This window comes from Aaosphaeria arxii, assembly GCF_010015735.1.
Source record: "Aaosphaeria arxii CBS 175.79 unplaced genomic scaffold BU24scaffold_1, whole genome shotgun sequence".
In the NCBI taxonomy this organism is placed as follows: Eukaryota; Fungi; Ascomycota; class Dothideomycetes; order Pleosporales; genus Aaosphaeria; species Aaosphaeria arxii.
In genome coordinates, this window is record NW_022983474.1 from 2,207,245 (window position 1) to 2,229,050 (window position 21,806).

The 21,806-nt window shown below is 53.5% G+C and overlaps 8 protein-coding genes across 8 annotated transcripts; 2 read left to right on the forward strand and 6 right to left on the reverse strand.

Moving 5' to 3' along the window:
- Nucleotides 1-160: 160 nt before the first annotated feature.
- On the reverse strand, nt 161-1,764 carry BU24DRAFT_15431 (uncharacterized protein). The gene is made up of 2 exons (XM_033521308.1): nt 1,105-1,764; nt 161-1,049 (listed from the first exon to the last, which is right to left on the reverse strand). The coding sequence occupies exons 1-2, from the start codon at nt 1,610-1,612 to the stop codon at nt 256-258; spliced, it is 1,302 nt and encodes a 433-aa protein (XP_033389470.1). The 5' UTR covers nt 1,613-1,764; the 3' UTR covers nt 161-255.
- A 1,431-nt stretch (nt 1,765-3,195) lies between these two features.
- On the forward strand, nt 3,196-4,843 carry BU24DRAFT_469883 (uncharacterized protein; the record flags this gene model as incomplete). Its single annotated transcript, XM_033532640.1, has 5 exons — nt 3,196-3,234; nt 3,576-3,801; nt 3,850-3,941; nt 4,131-4,136; nt 4,349-4,843. 5 exons carry the CDS (start codon nt 3,196-3,198, stop codon nt 4,685-4,687), a joined length of 702 nt encoding a protein of 233 aa, XP_033389471.1. The 3' UTR covers nt 4,688-4,843.
- Nucleotides 4,844-6,377: 1,534 nt separating this feature from the next.
- BU24DRAFT_15461 (uncharacterized protein) lies at nt 6,378-8,835 on the reverse strand. Its single transcript, XM_033521313.1, has one exon. It carries the CDS (start codon nt 8,572-8,574, stop codon nt 6,673-6,675), a length of 1,902 nt encoding a protein of 633 aa, XP_033389472.1. The 5' UTR covers nt 8,575-8,835; the 3' UTR covers nt 6,378-6,672.
- Nucleotides 8,836-9,485: 650 nt separating this feature from the next.
- Nucleotides 9,486-11,918, forward strand: BU24DRAFT_361738 (aromatic amino acid aminotransferase 1). Its single transcript, XM_033524156.1, has 2 exons — nt 9,486-9,895; nt 9,979-11,918. The coding sequence occupies exons 1-2, from the start codon at nt 9,745-9,747 to the stop codon at nt 11,631-11,633; spliced, it is 1,806 nt and encodes a 601-aa protein (XP_033389473.1). The 5' UTR covers nt 9,486-9,744; the 3' UTR covers nt 11,634-11,918.
- Nucleotides 11,718-13,740, reverse strand: BU24DRAFT_438380 (GMC oxidoreductase; the record flags this gene model as incomplete). The annotated part of the gene is made up of 2 exons (XM_033530251.1): nt 11,718-13,490; nt 13,714-13,740. The coding sequence occupies 2 exons, from the start codon at nt 13,738-13,740 to the stop codon at nt 11,718-11,720; spliced, it is 1,800 nt and encodes a 599-aa protein (XP_033389474.1).
- Nucleotides 13,741-14,281: 541 nt separating this feature from the next.
- Nucleotides 14,282-16,179, reverse strand: BU24DRAFT_15493 (SGS-domain-containing protein). Its single transcript, XM_033521316.1, has one exon. The coding sequence runs from the start codon at nt 15,755-15,757 to the stop codon at nt 14,525-14,527; it is 1,233 nt and encodes a 410-aa protein (XP_033389475.1). The 5' UTR covers nt 15,758-16,179; the 3' UTR covers nt 14,282-14,524.
- Nucleotides 16,180-16,363: 184 nt separating this feature from the next.
- BU24DRAFT_457143 (Aldo/keto reductase) lies at nt 16,364-17,317 on the reverse strand (the record flags this gene model as incomplete). The annotated part of the gene is made up of 1 exon (XM_033531509.1): nt 16,364-17,317. One exon carries the CDS (start codon nt 17,315-17,317, stop codon nt 16,364-16,366), a length of 954 nt encoding a protein of 317 aa, XP_033389476.1.
- A 1,583-nt stretch (nt 17,318-18,900) lies between these two features.
- Nucleotides 18,901-21,798, reverse strand: BU24DRAFT_446225 (uncharacterized protein; the record flags this gene model as incomplete). Its single annotated transcript, XM_033530750.1, has 4 exons — nt 18,901-20,629; nt 20,735-21,021; nt 21,073-21,608; nt 21,759-21,798. 4 exons carry the CDS (start codon nt 21,796-21,798, stop codon nt 19,198-19,200), a joined length of 2,295 nt encoding a protein of 764 aa, XP_033389477.1. The 3' UTR covers nt 18,901-19,197.
- Between the last annotated feature and the right edge of the window lie 8 nt (nt 21,799-21,806).

Sequence of the window (21,806 nt, forward strand, 5' to 3'; positions counted from 1 at the left end):
GCCGCACACAGATGCGCGCGCAATAGAACACACACAATCCAAGGAAGACCTTTTCGAACCATCATATATATTTACTTTCGAATGTACCGCCCTGGCCGTTTGACCCTCGGCCGCTTTCGTGTACTGCGACGCTGGAGGGGAGTTGAGGGAACCATGTTTTAATAGATGCTGGAAGGTGGGAAAATAAATTCAACGCCCATGCATGCAGAAGGAGATGCATCCACAACGAAATTGTCCATGTCGTTCGCAAGCCACTTACTGTCGAAGTAAGCCATGACCCCGACGGTGGAGGTTGTGGTGCACGTGACGACGGTGCAGTTTCGGTGGCTGTGGTGCTCCCGCTGGGGTGGCCGTGACCGTCACGTAAACTTGGACTTCCTTGATGGCGACCTCGTAGACGGTGCCTGCACTGGTGAAAGTCTTGGTGGACACGACGGATCCAGGAACAGTATCGGGAACGACTGCTGCTGGTGTGGGAGCAGGTGGCTGAGCAGTGGGTGCTGGCACGTTGAGAACTGCAGCAACAGGGGCCGATGTAGTTGAGGCGGTGGTAGAGGACGGGGTGCTGCTGCTCGACGGTGCTGCTGGGATCTCTGGCGGCGCCGACTTGACACCACCGTCTCCCTTGATGTTGTAGATGGAGATGCCGTTGACCACGGTTCGAGGAGTGGTATACGAGAGGACTGGCACAGAGGGAACAGCAGATGGGCCAGGGGTGTAACCGGGAGTTGGGGCAGCCGGGTTACCAGGCTTCATGAGCTCTGCGTATGCTGGACCGGGCTGGATACGGACGTTTCCGCAAAGGCCGTCGGCAGGGCCTGCGCAGTTGTCGTTGTCGAGGGCCTGGACTTCGGCGAACTTGCACTGCTGCATCTTTTGTTCGGTTTGGAGGAAGCTGCCGTCCTGTCCGGGGGTACCCTTTGCTCCGTTCTGGGTAAAGACAGGGCAATCCTCAATCCTGCCAGACTTGTTGGTGCACTTGGCAACAGCATCTTTGAGGAATTGGTCGTCCTTCCAGCCCATCATGAAATCTGCGTGGTAACCAAAACCTGCGTGTTGTAAGTTGGCTGTCACCTGAAACATAATGAGGGCAGCAACGCTTACCAGTAGGGTCACCATTGGCGAAGGTGAATTGACCTTTCTTGCCGTCCAAAGCTTTGGTCTCCCAGATGGTCTCGTAGAGAAGAATTGGCAGCTGGACAGGGTGGCTCGAGGGGCATTTTCCAGCATTGACGAGGTCAGGATAGGCGACATGGTCCTTGTGGTTTGGGCTGTCGTTGTTCTTACCGTCCCAGCATGATGGGAAGAAGATCTCAGCTCGAGTGCCGTTCTTGCAGTTCGCATCCAAATAAGCCTTGTCAGGTAGGAAATGGCGATAGGCCGTGGGTTCGCCTTGTTTGCTGTAGTCCAAGCAGTTGAAGCCAATGGCCTTCTGCGCAAGAGACGCTTGAGTCTTGTCCTCGGGACCCCATAACGACTTCTCCTTGTCAGGGAATGGTCCGGTGAAGTTTCGTTGGCGAGTATCACCGGCGAGCATTCTGAAATCCTTGGGGAACGCAGTGACATTGTAGCCAGGATCACCCTCGCCGGGGAGCAGGTAGTAAGCGAGCATGCCACCTGCTTGGCCAACGACTTCGGCCTTGCCATCCTCATGGATGAAATGAAGGGATGGAGTCCTAACAACATGTTAGCGAACTCGAGATCTTACGGTTTCGGACTGTCAAGATTATTGAACCTACCAGTACGCAGACTTGTCCTGCTCGACCATGCAAGAGGTGCAATCAGACTCAATGAGTTTGTTGTAGTCGGTGGTCATTCCGAAGTCTAAACAACAATAGCGTTAGCGAATTGCGCTTCGGAGGATGTGAAACCCAATGCGCTTCGCGGTCTTACAACCTTCCACACACACAACACAAAATGCGATCGACATGCTTGCTCGTGAACGAACGAGCGAACGTGTGGGGACGTTTGAGCCATGTATGCATGATATGGTTCGTCCGTCCTGTCGTTCATTCGTTCGGTCGCAGGAGCAACACGGGGCTAGAACCAAAGAGTGGGGAGAGGACGATCTTCTACTTACTGCTTCCACCATGGATCGCATGCGCATGGTTTGCGACGATACCAGGCTCGACGAGAGGATCGATACGCGCGAGACCTGTACGGCCACGGCATTCCATGCGCCAGAAAGCATCGGCAGTTCCAGAGAGGATGGCCACTGTCGTGGCGAATGTTGTAGTAGACTTCATCTTGGCGAACGAGTCGAAGATGTCGCGCAAAAGTAGACGTTGGGTGTTTTGCGCTTCTGGTTTGATATCTCCTATGCACTTGCGATTTCTATTCCTTCTCTTCTAGCCGTCTCTTCCACTTTCGGATTTACTTTTACAGTTCCTTGTCGAATGTGGATTCGTAAGATCTAATTGGCGGAAAGCGTACAAATTCCGGATAATTGATATTTGAGCGATGATGATGATGATGGATCGATTCGAATGATATTGCGAGTCAAAGGGATGGGAGTCGTTTCCTAGCCACCAGGACTTTCCGTGGAGCGAAGCAGCCTTGTTGTTCGAAGAGTATACACACGAAAAGAGTGACAGCTCAGGCCAGGCGCTGAGCGAATATTGGATAGATTGGAGATAGCGAGCGAGCGACGGACGAGCAGAATAAGGAGTGACTGAGTCCCGTTGAGGGTTTGGGTCCGATGGCGAAAGGGAAAAGGAAGGGAGGGGGAGGAAGCAAAAGAGAGAGAGTATCACCAGATTTGAGGGGCCAGTGGTGTTTTCTAAGGGGATATGAAAGGAATGCTTCTGTTTAAAGAAGTGAAACCCACTTTAGCCCGGGGCTCCTTGGATATCTGACATGGTACCTGACATGGTGCATGCACACTGTGGCCTGTGATGGGATAGGTCCATAGGAAGGGGAATGGGATGAGATTAGGATTGGGGATTTGGGGATGGGATGGGGGGGGTGGGCAGCCGCCCGTGCAAGGAACACAAGACAAGACTCAAGAGTGACAAGGTCAAGGGAGACACAGGACCATGACCCTGTGCACATTACAGTGATTACACAGTGGATAACAGACAGTGAATCAGTGATGAGAGTCCCCCATTAAAGGACATTAACATTAACATTTGCAAGGTATATCCGGCCACTAAGGCGCAAACGACCTCCTGAAACAGTCGGTAAGGGATCGCCCCAATGCCCCTTGGCATACTTACTTGTATTGTCTGTACTCAGGTACATTCACAGAACATAACTGCAAGTCACTTTTGTATGAGTGCCTTGTACAATATGTACCTGTGCCGTAATGCCATCCATGTATCTATCACTATTGTGTATATAGAAAGACATCCAATGCAGCCTTGCGCCCGAACATGACAGTTTGCCCTGACCTGCCCTGCACTGCCCCTGCGCCGCGTTTATTCACCCTATCGATTGGATCTATCTTTGGCCGCTGATGAGATATGGGACCAGTGTTGCAAACCGACCTTTGCCTCACCATCCTTGGTCCCTCCTGTTTCTGTGCCTGAACCGGTACCTGAAAATAAAACACCTACGAGTAACTAACCACCTGAAAGCACACAGGCACACAAGCACACGACCACGACCACGACGGCTTGTATCACGACCACTTCGCCAATAATTCAATAGCCTCACACAAGAAAGCCGTCCCCACTTCCAATAAAAATCCCCCAAGAACCAAAGTTCGAACAAAAGAACATGCCGTGCACGCCGAGGGGTTGGATCGTCGCCTCTTTGCTCCTCCCAGAGCCCCAGTTGCAAGTAATGTAGGGGGCCGTGTCGGTGGGCACCGCTCTCTCTCCCGTGCACACGCTTGATCGCAATCTCCAGGCGATCCTCAAAGAGCGAGTAGCATCATAACAGTGGGCCGTCGACCTCTCAGGTCCCTCAGCGTACAAAGTTACAGTCCATACAATACCTTGGTAGGTCGGTAGTGCAGATTCCAAGTGCAGTGCAAGTATCGCCCAGCGAGAGCACGTCTGTCTCCAAGAGGCAATCCAAGACAGGCGACGAGAAGATTCCCTCCCCCCCTTTTGATCCCAGAGGAATCAGGATGAATTGAACATTTTACACTTTTAGTCTTTTACACGTATGTTGCTTGTTCGCTCCAGGGCGACGTAAGTTTATGTTGTTTGTTGTTCTGTTGTTCATCCTCATCGTATGGTAGTTGTATACGTACTCTGACACCATGATGGATTCCATCCTTCTCGAATCCTTACTATCTCTCTATCTCTCCACGCCCCGTAACGCTCTTGTGGATCCATCCTTTAACAAAGGAATCAAATCGTGATTCGTATCTCCCCAATTCCATCATCATCATCGTCATCAGGATCATTGTCAGGGGAGCACGCGCACACACGCACTAAACGGATCACCACGCCTCAAATCTCAAGGCTGCTGCCGGCCGGTAACAGCAGACCCATTGGGAAGGACGGGCAGATCTCTCTCCTCCAGAGGGAAAGTGAAATGTGGGATAAATTCCCCGGAGTCACCACAGCTGAACATCATCATCTTGATCAAGTGTGTGAATACTTCCAAGTGTGTAAGTTACGTATCATCACAATCTCAATATGGCATTGTCCTCATGGTTGCCGCCCACCATGCTATATGGGGTCGGTCGGCGGGCGCGCCAAACAAAACCACTCTCGCTCGCTCGGTGGAATTCTAAAGAATAAGAGAAAAGAAATTACGCCGTGGTTCCTCCCAAGCAATCCTGTGCTTTTCTCCTACTAACTACATGTACTATTGTAATTCGTAACCACCCATAAACGAAATGAACGCGCAAAACGACCAATAGATAATAAAACGGCAAATCCACCACGAGTACGCAACTGCCTATGTACTCCGAAGTTTTGTAGAACATTTCACAAAACGTAGCACACATCATGAGTTCAGCTCTCGTTCTCACCCCCTTGCTAACTACCGTACCATCTACGGCACACCGCCCGACCTGAGACAAACCAACACTTCCGTACAAACCACATCGCAAATTCGCCAGCTATCGTCGATATGAAGGATGCACCAGGAAAACGGGGGAGGGGGTTTAATGTAAGTAAGCGCCCGCGACGACCCAGCCCAACTCCATCGTGCATCCTAATCCCCTCCCCTCCATCCTTTGCCCCCAATCGGTTTGGCCGGCGGAGGAGGATAGGTAAGGTGATATAAGGCAAATTAAAAGTTTCTCGCGCGCCCCCTCAATTACTCCTCCAAGCCTATCGATAGCAGAAGATCGGACATTGGGGATGGGATGGTGAAGACGCAGAGATGATGTGAGATGCTTTCTACAAGTTGACTAGCTACGGAGTACCTACGATTGGGTGGACGGGTTAAGATTAAATCTCCGCTGGAAGGGACGGAGCGGGTGGCCAATCATGTCATGTTGCCGTGCCCAATTGCTCCCCGTATGTACAGTCGTGAAATCGTGCAGCGGTGATTAAAAGTTACAGAAGTTGCTTTCGTCTCGTTTGCATTCAGCTCAGGATAAAGGAAGAAGGCGCAACATGCTCGATTGATTCCTTCGTGCCACCACGCTTCTATCTGCCCACCTGTTCGTAGATACTCACCGCAAAGCCATCACGCCGCGCGTCTGGACGGATTGGAGGATCAAAGGATGGGAGGAACAATGGATGTAGATAGCCTCATCACCTGCACGACGCCGCTATCGCCAATGACGACGATGATGGTGAGAAAGGGATATGTACACGTCTACCCACCTAACATGAAAGAAGCGGCACAATTACACTCCGTCTGCACTTGTTAACATCGGTCATGTACAGCGTGCCACGGAAATGCACGATGTTCCCACAGCGGCGAGAGCAAAAAGATTGGTACGGGCAATCTATCTGAAATGCTGGATAGCACCAACAGAGACATGGTGAGGTGCCGCACACCTGGCCACCGGATGCAATCGACCGACGACGCACCATGAGAGGGTCTCGTCCCCTGGTGCGGTTTGCTTGCCGGCTTGATCGTGGTAGTCTGTATCGTAGAATGTGCATACTCCGTAGGTAGAGCGTAGACGGTAGAAACGGAGTAAGCCACCACGCCAGCGGGCGGCGACACATGTGTATCTAGCCTTTCTTTCTGTGCACTCAACTCATCTCACATTCTACAACTCTCTCGCTCGCGTGCCTCTTAGCCGGAAGCGATGTTTCAAAAGGCTGCCATGTCAGCCAGATCAGAGACATTGAAGATGGTCTGGATTGGGAGGCCAGTCTTGTGATTTGGTTATTGTTCTATGGGGAAATCAAGAATATCCAGCAACCTCTATATGTGATGTTCCAGTACGACCAGTACGGTCCTGTCTTTCATGCGCCCGCGCGCGCACCAATATGCTATGCGATGCAGACATGCGTGCGTGCGTGCGTGCATGCATGCATTTCTATTTCGTGTGATAAAGTGCAGTTTGTTGTAATCGATCGATAATGCAAGTCCGGCAAGCCATCAGTATCATTGTAGCACGAAAGCCCGATTAGAGCGCACGCTGCGTCCCCATGCTCGCTCTCAGACGGATACCTGCTGTACCTGATACGGACCCTGCATGAGGGTTCCCCGCGAACCCCTCCCCCTTCTCGCCATCTCATCTTATCGTAGTCACTAGATATTCATCAATCTATCTACCCAAAATTCGGGATCCGACCTGGGCTCTGGTGTCTACGACGGTCCAGATTCCATCTCCGTCCACCCTCCATCCTTGCGCCACACCCCGGCCTTCGTGTAGTCGCCCCTACCGCTACCGCGCAGGTACGCGAAGCGGAAATACTCAGGGACATCCTCCATATGGCGGACCCACGTGAACGATTTCGCCTCTGCCTCGTAGCCGCGGAAGCGCTCTACGTCGTTGACGAGCACGCTCACGCCGTCGAAGTGCTTCGGGAAAGGCGTCTCCCATTCGAATGTGATGTTCGGGAGGAGGCTAAGGCCGAAGTTGTTGTGGATGATGGGAGGGAGGACGATGGGGAGGAGCGTTCCGAGTTGTGCGTCGCCGCGGAGCTCGTCTGGTGTCTGGAGGATGCTGTCGAATCCCCATCGTGCGATCCCGTTGATGAAGAGGCCGACCAGGATGCCTTGGAATAGCAGACTCGGCCGGGTTTGCATCGATGTACCGGGCACCAGCACGAGGCCGAGGATGTAGTGGTGGATTCGAACATTCATCTTGGGAATGGCCACCAAGGATAGTATGACAGCCACGAAGATGCCATAGATAGCTAGATATCGCGGCAGTCGTCCTTCGACGCGTAGCGCCCATGCTTGTCCCAGAGCGATGCTGAAGAGGCTCAGGACAATGATGATCAGGGCGGGGATTGCTCCGGGTTGTTGCTTGATATCGTGAGGTGTGAGCCGCTCAATTGGGATCTTATCAAAAGTGTAGTTGTTCAATGCGCCCACCCAGCAGCCGCCGAGCCAAAGTATGGTTTTCTCAACCTGGGCGTGAAGCCCGGACAACTGCCGTCTGACGCAGAATTTATAGACAGCAAACATGCAGAAGCTCGCCGGTAAGAATCTTCCGAGTGCAATGCTGACAATAGCATAGTAGTCCGTGAGGTTTGGCGGATCAGAGGCGAGTGCTACATGGAAGAATATGCCAAAGAAGATCGATGGGAAGAACACGGCAGGCGATGTCGTGAAGAGAGATAGGAGGATGGTGAACGTGAGGGATACTGCAAGCAAAGGCCATCGGAGGTCTCTGCACTTAGAAGCAGTCCCCTCAAGAAAGGTGAAAGATTTCGGAAAGTAGGAGTCGAAGGCTATGCTCTTGATGTGGTTCTTGTTGATGCTTGGATAATGGTCCCTTTCCCCGATGATGGATAGTGCTCCACAGCCACCAGATGCGTCATTGATGAATCCCGCATGGATCGCAGCACCACAGATGAACGAATCACCGCGGTAGTATGTATTTTTCAGAGATTCCTCTTCGTCTGTCGGCCCTCCGATAACCAGCGGCTGATAGTTTATCTCTTGATCCCCAACAGCATGAGGGTTCACAACCTCAACCCGCTTGCAATTAGCGGGACACCGGAATGGTTGGGTCATGTTATTGAAAGGGCGACAAAGGTCCCCATTCAGCCCGCATCCATTTCCATCACCCCAAAATCTATCGTTGCACCTCAAGCGCACAGGCGATCCGTAACCAGGAACGTCGGCAGCGAAAGCTGAACGATGTAGAACCAGACCAAAGGACAGCAGCCAACAGAAGTAGAAGAATATCAAGAGTATGACCTTATGTTTTCGCTTCGGGAAATAATTCTGTAGGAACTGGATGGGCGCGTATTGGATGCGAGGCAGGAATGGGCGTATCTTCCAGGGTCTCGGAGGCTGAGGACCTTTCGTCCAGACCACGACAGCTCTCCAGGCTCGTAGCAGCCGTGGAGGAATATATTTGCGAGCATAATATGGTTCTTGTTGTTGGTAGTATTCTTCGTCGGAGGCTTCGGAGCCGTCTATGAGGATCGTATCGGAGTCGTCGGAATCGTGAGAGTGAGGGTTGGTGACATCATCGTCGCGGTAGACCTGGGGAGGAGGGTCCGAAGGAGTATTTGTCGTGTGAGGACCCATGCCTGGGGAAGCTTTCGAGCTTGACTATAATGTAGAGAGGCACTGCGAGGCCGAATGGCGGTGTCCGAATGTACAGAGAGGGTACTTGGTCGGATAGACAGCTCCGGGACTTCCGAAGGACGAGATGAGACACAAACAAAGAGCACTGGGGTTATCAAACAGTTGAAATATCGAGGTAGTATACAGACATAGATACAATGGAGAGTACGGGGTATTGAGTAGAGAGAGGTTAAGTACGGAGTATAGGGAAGAAGTAGAGGAAGTGGTAGTAAGTAGTTGTACCTGTAAGGCAAGTTACCCAAGGTGGTTGGCACCAGATGGATGACATGAGATCAGCGCTCGCCCCCATCGCCAACCGGAATGCCGCACGTGGTACGCGTTTCGTCTTCAGCCCTGCCCATAATGCTACTGCTATGAGTATTCTATCTGTACGAGTCAATAATGGATCTTAAGTGATGGATGGTGCTGACCGTTGGTGCGGAATATCTTTGCGATGTAAACCAACGACATGCAGCACCTACACTTATATACTCATGCAGGCACGGCAGAGAGGGACGATGAGATGAGCGAAGGAATGCGACTCTAACCGTGGACGATAGCTGCCGTCCATGCATGAATTAGGTAGGTGGGAGTAATGCAATGTCAGTATCGGCGACGGTGATGGTGATACGAGGAGAAGTGCGATGACTGCGTCATGATTTGACGGGCGGTTGATAGGATGGGGAAAGGCGGGCGTATTTTCTGATGCTAGTCGAGGGGAGGATTTCTAATCTACTCCGTATGCACTAACGAATTTACCAGCGAGGCAGCGAGATACCGAGAAATACAGCCAACGACAGTACGAATACCGTGTACATACATACCTACAATACATACTACCTAGTCACATAGTGCATACATACCTTGCAGCTCTCTTATCGATATCTGACCGCTGGACGGACGAATATCAACGTCCATCATCCATCTCTCCTCTATTGCCCTCCTCCCTCCCTCCCTCCCCTCCTCTACACCATTATTATTCCCAATCGCATATAGTACTATATCTCTTGACTTTTTATGCAGTAATTATTACTATCGCAATTGGAACCCTACATGTCGCAATAAAGCACTATCTGCATCCTACCTTTTTGTTGTTGTACATAAAAACACGTCCCTCGGCATATCTACAACATGTCCTACTACACCTCCGACCCATCCACCTTTCCCTCCCCCGTCGACCTCTCCCACCACCTCTCCCGCAGCACCAAAGCTCGAGAGGCTTCCAGTGTCAAGAAGTTCTACAAGTACTTCACCATCCCTGGCATTGCCCAGCTCGCCGGCGGTAGGCCACGCACTTTGCTTTCTCGCTCATCCATTCATCCCATCTTACATGCGACGACACCTGCTAACATATCTCCCCTTCAGGCCTCCCAAACGACCACTATTTTCCCTTCGACACTCTCGAGGCCAAAGTCGCTCACCCGGATCGCTGGAAGCCCACGCCAAACAAACCTGTGGACCCATCTGCTACGAAAGCCCCTTCAACCTCGACCTCCTCCAAGGATGACCCGCCATCATCACGGGTGGTCGTGCCCCACGACTCCGGCAACAAGGACCCATTGCGCATGATCGACCTCAAATCCGCCCTCCAGTACGGCACCTCCCAAGGCTACCCATCCCTCTACTACTTCATCCGGCAATTCACGCGCGAGAACCTCCACCCGTTCGTCCCCTACAAAGACGGCCCCGAAATCATCCTCACGTGCGGCTCCACGGACGGCTTCAGCAAGGCGATCCAAGCCCTCAGCAACGAATGGTTCGAAGGCTACGACCACGTCTCCGAGCGACCCGGGCTCCTCGTCGAAGAATACTGCTACATGAACGCCGTCCAGACCGCAAAGCCCCGCGGCGTCAACATCGTCTCCGTCGCCGTCGACTCGGAAGGCATGGTGGCCCACGGCCCAGGCGGTCTTGCCTCCGTCCTCGAGAACTGGGACTTCTCGCGCGGTCGCCGCCCACACATGATGTACACCGTCACGATCGGCCAGAACCCGACCTCAGGAACCCTCGGCGTACCCCGGCGCAAAGAAATCTACGCCCTCTGCATGAAATACGACATCATCATCATCGAAGACGACCCCTACTGGTACCTACAATTCCCGTCCTCCACCACACCATCCACGCCCTCCGCCCCGAAACCCACCAAATCCTCCGGCTTCGACTTCCTCGACTCCCTCATCCCCTCCTACCTCTCCATCGACCACCAAGGCCGCGTCCTCCGCCTCGACACATTCTCGAAGACCGCGGCGCCAGGCTGCCGCCTCGGCTGGATAACCGCACAGCCCGCGCTCGTGGAACGCATCCTCCGCATCTCCGAAACGACAACCCAGCAACCCTCCGGCTTCGTGCAGTCCATGGTCGCTGAACTCATCATGGGCCCGCAGTCGTCGTCCGATCCGGGCAGGGGCGGCGCGTCCGACGGCAGCGGGTGGAAAGTCGACGGCTGGGTGCGTTGGCTCGAGGGGCTCAGGGGCAACTACGAGCGCAGGATGGGCGATATGTGCGATGTTTTGGCCAAGGGGAAACATCTCGTTAAGGCGGGGCGTCGCGCGTCGCTGGCTGCCATTGTCGCGGACGACGGGGGCGAGGAGGAGTGGAGTGTTGTCGAAACCACACAGATATTCGATTTTGTCCGCCCGCTTGGTGGCATGTTCGTCTGGGTTAGGTTCGACTTCTCGACGCATCCGTTGAGGAGGCAGGTCGACGCGCGGCGGCTGTCGCAGGCGCTGTGGGTGTTTTGGACCAAGAAGCCGTATTTGTGTCTTGTTGCGCCGGGGAGTATGTTCGCGGCGACGGAGGAGGTGAATGAGAGGGATGCGTTTAATTGCGTTAGGCTGTGCTTTGCGGCGTGTCCTGAGGACGAGGTGAGGGGCATCACGGGGAGGTTTGTGGACGGCGCGCAGGCATTTTGGAGGATCAAGAGCGTGGAGAGGATTGATAAGTTGTTGGAGGATGACGAGGGGATGGCCGCCGCCGGTTTGGATGCGGCGGGTCTTGTGTCGTTGACGGGCATGTGCTAAATCACCATCTATCCATCTACATACATATATTGCTCACATATACGCCATACATATACACAGTTTTCCAACCACAAATCTATCTATCTACCTCCCACCCTTCCTCTCCCCAAGAATCCCATCAGCAATCTTCTCCGCAACCGCATAAACACTCGCCGAAAGATGCCCACTCAGCTGCGCGGGCAGCGTCCCCGCATCCACGACCCTCACATTGCTTACCCCGTACACCCTCCCCCCCGCATCCACCACGCCGTTCAGCTCCCGCGGCATCATCGCGCACGTCGCCACTGGATGATTATTCGAGCCGTAGGACCCCTTGATCCAAGTCGCCCAGCGGGGGTCGCGGTATCCCAGCTCCGCGATGTCGAATGGCGAAGCCAGCGGGGTGGTGGGGGGTGTGATGTATGATGAGAGAGGCGGGCTTGAGAACAGGGCGAGCACTTTTTTGGATGTCGCGGCGAGGAGGTGGGTGTCGAGGTCTAGGTGGAAGAAGTTGGGTTGGATGGCAGGGGGGTGGGTTGAGTTGGGGGAGGTGATGTGGATGTTTCCTCGGGAGAAGGGGAAGAGCGTCCAGTATGCGGCGCCGATGAGGGTGCCCATTGGGAACCAGATGATCTCTGCGAGAGGGATCGTGCTGTTTGGGGTGAAGATCTGGGAGGCGTGGTGTGCGAGGAGGTGTTCTTGGATGGATTGCGTGGTTTCGTCGCGCGGGGAGGAGGCGACGATGGTGGATGCGTAGGCGCTGATGTTTGCGGTGATTTCGTCGCGGAGGACGGAGAGGTCGGAGGGAGGGAAGATGTCGGCGGCTGTGAGGAAGGTCGCGAAGGATGGGAAGCCGGTCCAGTTTGTGCTCGAGTTGTAGATGATTTGGATGTTGGGTTGGTCTTGGAGGCCGCCTCCCACGCCGGGGAGGTCGATGACGGGAGTGATGCCTAGGGGTTCGAGGATCGAAGGGTTTCCTACCCCCGAGTTCTCGAGTAGACCTGGGGAGCGGATAGATCCTGCAGAGGAGATGATCTCGCCAGTCTCGTCACTGAGGGAGATGACTTCAATCGAACCCGACTGCGTTTCCACCTCCACGCCGCGCGCCACAACCTCCCCAGAAGACGACCTCCGCTCTTCATCCCAGACAATCCTCAGTGCCGTCGTATTCAAAAACACAGACAGATTCGGCCGTTCAGCCGCAACAGGATAATAGTACGACCTCGCCGCATCCGCCCTCACCAACGCCGTAGCATTCAGCGTCTGCGTTGCCGCCGTAAACCCCCTCATCCGCCCACCATTCGCATCCCTATTCCACGGGATCCCCACCCCCTCATGCGTCTCCCTCATCACCCCGAAGAAGTCCTGCCCCGTGAGATACGGCGTGAACCCCGTAGCGACAGGCCCCTCTTCGCCATGGAACCCCTCCTCGAAAGCCGCGCCCCTGTCTTCCAACTCTTGCCCTGGCCGCTCGAAGCCCTCTTGCTTGAGGTAGTAAGGAAACAGTTCATCCCAGCTCCACCCTTCGTTGCCTAGGAATTCTCCCCAGGAGTCGATCTGCTCGCGCTCCGCGCGCAGGTACGTCATCCCATTGATCGTCGTGGTGCCTCCCAGCGCCCTGCCGCCGCTGTACTGAAGCACGCGGTCATCAGTGTACTTCTGCGGCGCGCTTGAGTAGGCGTAGTTGATGGGCAGACTGATGGTGTTGGGGAAGCCGAGGATGTCGGTCACGACGCTGTTGTTGAGGACTGAGTCTCCGGCTTCGATGACGGCGATTCGGAGGCTGGGGAGCGTGGAGAGGCGGTTGGCGAGGACGAGGCCGGCGGTGCCGCCGCCGATTATTATGAAGTCGAAGGTGTCGTGGGTGAGGTTGGTGGCCTGGTGGGTGGTGCATGTTGCTTTGGTGGGAAGGGAGAGGACGAGCAAGGTCGCCAGGTATATTGTTGACCGGAACATTGCAATTGGTTACGGGCGGTTAATAGTGTTGTCAATTGAGCCTCATTCTTCTCCTATCTCTTTAAAATACGTAGGGAATCCAGGGGTGGGGAGTTGGAGAAGTCGACCTGAATTGCGGCCTGGGACCTTATGTACGGCTTGATACTTTATTGAGAGATTTAGTGTAACACATTACGTCGATCGACTTGCATGCTTACGCGGGGAAGAAAGTGTATTGGGAATAGAAATCAAAGGCCACCTGCCTTTTCGAGTAATGATTTCGTGCTTCTGTGCATAGAATAATTGACTAGTTGATCCTCCTACTTTACATCGCGCAGCGAGCTCGCAGTATTTGCTTTGTCTGTCTGTTAGCTGTAACATGCTGGTATGTAGGAGTGGAGAATCAGAGGAACTGTTTGGGGAAATTGTAACTGTGAGAATAGTTGATGTCTTTCTTCTATTGCCCTTGAATAGGTTTATCCGGCTTCTCATTCCCCCGCCGTTGTATCTATCGCTCGAGGGTTACGATAGATAGTAGTAGTAAAAATCGTACAGATGCATATGAGAAAAATCCCGATGTCTTTTCCATAACGCCAAACCAGTGAAACTTAAGAAAACAAGCAGAAAATGGAAAATGAACCGCTACCATTGCATGCTTGCACCATTCGCAAGGGGGAAAGAAAAAACACCACGAAAAGAACCATGGAGGTGTCCTATCACGCGATGCAAGCGAGCGTTGCAGGCAAATACAAAGCGTGATATTTTCCTCGATCCCAGGCTCCCGTTGTTATCGTGGTGGTGATCTTTTATCCCTCGCTCGTGGTGCGTACATGCATGCATACATGCATTCATCGCCTTGCGAAAATGAAAGGTAATTCAGTGAAATCATATCAACATACATCGTCGATAAAAGGTGTTTGCCTCCCCTGTAAATCAGATCTAGAGGTCGATGTCGATGTCTATTTAGGCGACCCGACCTAGTACTTCTTCGCCTCCATGCCCTCGGGCGGCTCGGGCACGATCGTCTTGCTCCCGACTTGCGACCAGTCGGTGCTGAGGACAGTACCTCCGCTCTCTTGGTAGCTCTTCATCATGGCGCGCTGCTGGTCCGGGGTGGCATCCTTGTACAGATGCTTGAAGAACCGACTCGTCTCATCGCCCTCCTCGTAGTCGTCCACACCGGCATCGTCGTCATCGTCGCCCTTTGTGGTGGTATCATCGTCCTTGGCCTTCTTTTTGGTCAGGTCGGCGGCGAGCTTATCCCAGTTCTTCGCGCCTTTTCGGGAGGAGGTCGGGTATGCAGGGGGTTTGTCTTGGGTGTTGGACTTGAGGATGTGGAGGGGTATCGTGGATTTGTTGGTGTCTGCGGCGTTAGTAGTGGCAGGAAGTGCGTCGCTGTCGCCCTCGAGGGCATGCCACTTAATCCCCGGAGCCGCCTTCTTAAGTGTGACCTCGATCTTTGTGGCCTTAATGGTGAACGACGACTGTGAAGGGTCGATCTCGGCCCACAAGGGCTCGACGGAATAGGCAAACTCAGAGCCTCCCGGGGCGGGGAAAGATATCGACAGCGAGGTGTTCGCGATATCGACTGTCGCGCTTTCCTTGGGTACGCCCTTCGCGAGGAGCGTGAAGTACACGTTCTCATTGTTCTGGTACCAATCGTGCTTTATCTTGCTGGGAGGCGTGGGAACGACAGGGGCCGGCGCAACAGCCGCCTTCTCCTCCTTCACCGCGTTCACTGACGAGGCAGCAGTCGAAGCCGTCTTCTTCTTCTCACTAGGATCTTCCACCTCGGGCTTCTCCTTCGCCGTGAGCTTCCCTCGCTCATCACCTTCCTCCAGTCCCTCCAGCTTCTTGCTAACCTTCGACTCCCATATCGCGAGACTCTTCTCCTTGTCGTCCATCTTCCGCACGATGTCCAGCACGAACTTGGCGTCGGCGTACCGCTCAGTGAAGTACAGCGCTATGCCGCGCCGCAGCTGGGCGTCCTTTATGAGGTCGCGACTCGCGCGTTTGTATGCGAGGAAGGCGGCGGTTTCGGCGTCGGCGAGGGCGTCTGCGTACCGGGAGGAGCGTTGGTAGGCGGTGGAGCGCTGGATGTAGTACCGTGCGGCGGAGGGGTTGACGCCAATGGCGGAGGTGTATTCTTTGATGGCTTCGTCGTAGTTGCTGTTGGCCAGCGCGGTTGCGCCGCGGGCGGCTTGGTCCATGGTGGTGGGGAGGCGTGTGTCGTATGCGACTGAGGATGTCTTGGGAGGATGATGTGATGGTGGGGAAGAGGAGGGGAAGGAAGTGTTGGGTACGTCTTTGGGTTGATGGAGGGGAAGGGGGGAGGTTTTATAAAGAGTGAGGGATTGAGGACTTGGGAGTAGAAGACAATGAAGCTTCTGCCTGATTCCACGAGCCACGAATTGGGAATTGGGAATTTGGGAAATGTTCACCTTACGGACTTCGAGCTTGATTATCGAAGGGAGGGGCAGTACAGCTTGCTAGCCCAATTCGGATCTAGCTCCAGAGCTCCGAGCAATTCGTCCCTCGCTGCCTTGTCCGTCGATAAAGGAACAGGAATAATGAAAATAGTAGGTTATATTTATAGAGGGTCACAGATACATTAGGAACGACCAAAGATTCTCAATTACCACTCACTGGCACAATATTGAATGGTTCGTTACTTTTGTATTTAAGTTTAGTATCTATGGCTTAAGCCCAGTGAATCGCTATTGATCTTGACAAGCCTTCTATATCAGGTTGCAGTCATACCCATCATAATGTAGAACATACACGCTCCTTTCATTCATTGATTCTTCCCTCGGCGTCTACTTACCACCACTCACGACAGTCCAGTTATCGAGGATAGCCTCCTTCTCGAGCTTCGGCCAGATAGCATTGATCGCCTCCGCCGCCTCGCTGCTCAACGGCCCCTTCTTCAACGCCTTCGTCGTCTCACGCGCCTGCTGCACACGACTGGCACCAAAGATGACCGCATCGCCGAGCTCCTCCTTGAGCAAGCTGTGGTGCGCGATCCACCTGTACGCGAGCTCCGCATTGCTGACGCCCTCCTTCTTCGCGATGGCGTTCCAGTCGGCCAGCGCGTCGCGGAAGATGGGTCGGTTGTACAATTTGTTGTACAGGCCGCCGACGGCGTTGTCGTTGAACTTGCCGGAGCCCTCGTCGAGCTGCTCGAGCGTCTTGACGAGGAAGCCGCCTGCGATGGGAGAGTAGGCGTAGAAGCTGAAGCCGAGCTTGCGGAGGGTGGGGAAGAGTTCGGTCTCTGTCTTGCGGGCGATGGCGCTGTAGTTGCCCTGGTAGACGGAGGGGAGGATGTAGCCTTTGCTCTTGGAGATGTCGTAGAATTCTTGGACTTGCTCCGCGGTGAAGTTGCTGACGCCGAAGCGCTTGAAGAGACCCTTCTTGTAGACTTCGTTGACAGCGTCGAGAACCTCCTCGAAGGGGACGTCGACGGGGGGTGCGTGGATGTAGAAGACGTCGAGTTGCTTGATCTTGAGCTTCTCGAGGGAGTCGTCAGCGCCGGCGATCAGGTTCTCTCTCTTGGCTGAGCCGGGCCCGAAGCCTCCTGGGATCTTGGTGTCGATGATGAAGTCGGTGGTGTTGCGTCCGATGGTCTCTTCTGATCCTGCGTAGAGGCGGGCTGTGTCGATGGTAGTTACTCCTTCCTCCTTGAGGACGGCGAGGAGCTCTTGAACGCCCTCATCGGTGGGATAGTAGCCTGGGTTCAGGGAGGCACCTCCGTAGATGATCTTGATCGTCATATTGGATGGTTTACGGGATGGATTGGTTGAATATGGAGCTTCAAAGACGAAAGGAAGTATTCCTTGTCTTGGTTGGCAATGGCGAGTGAGAGGTGAAGGGAGCTTGGAGTGTTGAAAGGGGATAGGAGAACGTAAAGTGGAAGTGGAGATGTAGCGGGGGGATTGACGATGAATGAGTTTGAGCATGGGAAGGTTCGGCATTGGAAGAGCAGCAATGCTACCTATTTAAATAGTTGAGGGGAGATGGCAATGGTAGGGCATAGAATGGCATGGTATGGCGTAAGAAACGACGCCATCGCAAGAATCCATGAAAGAACAATGATCCTTGCAATCGGGGAAGGAGAACAGCGGGGGAGGGGTATGCGTATGCGTACACAGTTCAGTATGTGTGTGTAACTCTAGCCTTGTCTAACATTACTACACAGTAATACAGTACATTGACTTAGCTGGCCTGCCTTGTCTCCGCATGGCACAGCATTATCTATTGCGTATGCGTAAGGCAGGAGTAGGAGTTAAGCGTCAACATACCAGATACCAGTACCTCCCTCCCACCACCATGTACACTACCACCTACCTACACAGTAGACTACTTCCACTCACTAAGACGAGACAAGACAAGATGCGGGAACACCGAATTGCCCCACACCGATCCAGCGCTCGTCGGCCGCCCACCTTACACAGTAGTAGACACCCACCCAATGCCACCGCAAACCAGGAATCAATCCCCCGAACCAGCGAGTCGTTTACCTTTGTCCAGTCTTACTCGCAGCAATAATTCAAACACTAACTCACTTCCCCGTTTGCTTTGTGCCAAAATGCAGTGCAGCACAGTACCGCGCATTGCCGCGCAGCGCAGTACCGCGCATCGCAGCAATCAATCACAAAGGCAAAGCGGGCGTAAGATTCACATATGGTACAAAGAGGATGATTGGTGACGCCATACCTCACCTAGGTACTCACACCATAACACGCAATAAGCCTGAACTGTAACTCTATTCAACAGTATGTATGTATGTATGTATGTAGTGAGCAGCACTCGGAGTTTACAATTCGAGCCCCGCCTTAATGCGAATAAGCTTATCAATCCACTCACTTGCACATACACACATACATGCCTTCGTAGGTGGTAGGCTCAATCACAATCCCCCCCGGTTGTCATCATCGTACGGCAGGACTAAGGCGTTTGGTGGTTACGAGGGGGTTGTAAGATTGGTGCTGTCATGGTGCGTTTCGTCCGGGGGGAGGAGGAGATGTTGAGAGGGTGGGAAGGGAAGGTTCGTTTGTCAAGGCTGACGGGGAAGTGCACTTTTGCATAGGTTGGGTGGGGGAGGTGAAGCTCGCCTCGGTAACTCAGGCGTGTATCTCCGTGTGTACCTAGGTACCTTTGAGGTGGTGATTGGTGATGCAGTGGATTCACCAAACGGACGAATTTACGCCGGTTGGAACGACATAAGGCAACCTGGAATTCATCTGTTGATGAATAATGTTGTGATTGATTAGTGAGTACGGTCGGTTTGCTTCTCGTAATTACGGTAGTTATGTACTAATACTACAATTCCAGATCCAATTCTCCTTTCTAAGAGTGAGACAAATGAAATAATTCGATATGCGCCGGACCTTCGAATGAAGGTACTGGTCGAGAGTATTGTAGAATGTAAGAAAGCGAATACTGCGGTGATGTGCTTATGGATCACCCAGCAGATTGCGTAAAGATAATCACCAACGCCTCCGATGATACGGAAAATAATGCAGAATCACGGGACTGTGCACCATATCGCACAATCCCAATTGGGATGTCAGAACAAAGTGGAATACAAAAGAAACAAAAGCGACCAAAAACGTCGTTGTAGAATGGAATGGTTACGACAAGCTTTCCCAGCCTAGGCGCCTCTGACCGCCGGGAGAGGTTTATTCTTCAGCTTATCCAGGGTGGTCATCTTGTGCAGATCAGGGTCCACCACTGCAGCTGCCCCTCCCCAGACGTCCACCGTCTTCTTCTGGATCCTGGGCCGTTGAGGCATCCTGCTGATCACCGGCGGTGGTGCTTGTCTCTCTGCAGTCGCAGCGGCAGCAGAGCTGCTGCTCGGAGCTGTAGGGTACTGCGGCGGTCTGAGTGACGTCGCTGATCTGCTCTTCCTGAACGGCATCTCCTTGATGGTCCTCGCAATCCTCAGCCCGATCTCCGACTCCTTTTCAGCATCACGATTGACACCATTGGCAACATTGGCAAGACCGCTATCCGCCGTGGGCCTACCAAACAGATCCGCAGAGCTTGAGCGCGGGAAAAGCGAATGATAGAACGACCTGTCCGTCGAAGCCGACGTATCTCTCGACTGATCACTGCTGCTCTGCTTATACCGGCCGCCGCCCGTGGACGGTTTCCACCCCTTCGCCTTGCGCTCGCCTGCTGCCTCCCCGTCCTCCTGCGCGCCACACGTTGCGTCCGGCGCGCTCGCGCTACGGCTGTGCTCTGCCACGTACGGCACCCTGGGGACGTCGAGGCCAGGAATGGCAGTCCCGTTCAGGATGGCGTAGGCGATGTCGTCGGAGCTGGCTTGGCGGGTGCCACTTGTGCTGCGCGAGGCGCCGCCTGAGAGCGGGCTGCTGCGGCCGTCGTCGCCTGGGCCGCTGGAACAGCTGCGAGAGCTCCAGGTGCCGCTGCCGCCGGGGGGAGTCGCGGTGCTGAGGCGGTGGGGACGCGTGAGGGAGATGGAGGAGCGGGAGTAGCCGGAGCGGTAGGAGAAGTTGCGGCCGGGTGCGGTGTGCGAATGCGCGGCTGCTTGTGAGCCTGTGTTTTGGCCTAGTGGTGATGGGTACATTGGATGTACGGCGCGCCATGCTGATGCAGGATACTGCATTGGTACTGAGAGGGGTACGAAGCCTGAGGGCGTTACTAAGGTTGTCATCCGTGGTGGTTGCGGTAGATGATGGTAAGATGCAGATGGCTGGAATATAGGGGGTTCGTTTTCGAAAGGAGACGCTTTGCGGGACGGTACGTATGCGGCGGGTAGCGGTGGCGGTTGTGCTTGTGAGGTGAAGATTCCTAGACCGATAGATCGGATAGGTGCAGGAGCGTGGATCATAGACGGCGGTGGAGTGCTGGAGTTTAGATCCAGAGTCTCTACATCGGCGTTGGAGACGTTTGAAGGACTGCTTCTATGGATAGAGGCCGGTATGTGGTTGTAGCCATACCTGCCCGACCCGAATGACGTGCTGCGAGAAGCCGACGAGCGGCGGCCCAGTGCAGGTGAAGAGTCATACTCAGTGGATTGAAGATAGGCGCTTTTGAACACATGAGCTTCGAACGGTCGCCTAATCGTAGCCAGCATTCCGAAGATGGTCCCGGAAGCAATTCTAAATCGTGCACCGTTAGCAGAGGAATCTTCACAAACCACGAAGTAGCTAAGTTGAACTTACAACGCAATGAAAGTTACTGCAAAAGCAACACGGCTAACTACGCAGGTCCCTCCAGCTTCCCACCCCTCTAAGCCAGGTCGAGCAGGTAAACAGATTGGCTGTCGGGCGACGGTGATCATGTTCCATCCTGAGGTCAAGAGCCACAAGATGGTTATCGAGACAGCAACTCGAACAGCGACATATGATGTCATCTTCGTGATAGAAGGGTGACGCTTTTGGTGTCTCCATATTCGTTGCTTGAGAGAAAAGACTGTATGGAGTACCACATAGCCAATAGATCCAACAGACTGCTTTCTGTTAGTTATCTCAAGCACCTATTCCATGTTGGAGGGACTTACTGAAAGCAAAGTCAATACATGCGTGGGTATATTGGTGGTATCAGTAGGATCAGATGCAATAACATAAAAAGAAGTGATGAGAACGAAAATAGAACTCCAGAGCAGGATATTAAGACAGACAGTTACGCCAATTAGAGTCAATTGTCGACGAGGAAGTGTTCGAATCGGATTAGAGATTTTGGAAGCTTCGGGCATGTGTATTCCTGCAGATCGGGTACTGCAGCCGTCTGATGCGGCCATCAAGCGATTGAGTCTGCCGTCACCGAACAATGTACGATACAGCCTGCTGCGACGACTAGCTTGATTGTTGAAAGAGTGGACGGAAGAAGGCACCAGGACAAACGAAGGACGGGCACATCGCGAGAACGACAACGATGGCGAAAGTGATCTGATCGTGGGACAGAGGTACTGTTCAAGACGATTGACTGAAGTGGGATGGATCCAAATAGGTGGAATTGATTTAAGATGGGACGAACCTCGGAATTGAGCCTGAAAGTGCCCTCCGACCAGCTGCGTCTCAGGGAAAGCAGTAACAACTATTTGGCAATTTAGCGGCAATGGAGGTACCGATCACATTCCGGATACACGGAGTGAACAGAATCAAGAATTTTAGTGGAGGCAAGGGGCACTGTACCATAAGAAAAGGTCTCAGGAATGTTCTTGGTGAGATTTGATGCCCGGCCAACCAAGGATGAGCGTGATGTGGTGATGCCACAGAGGAAACATGTTGATGA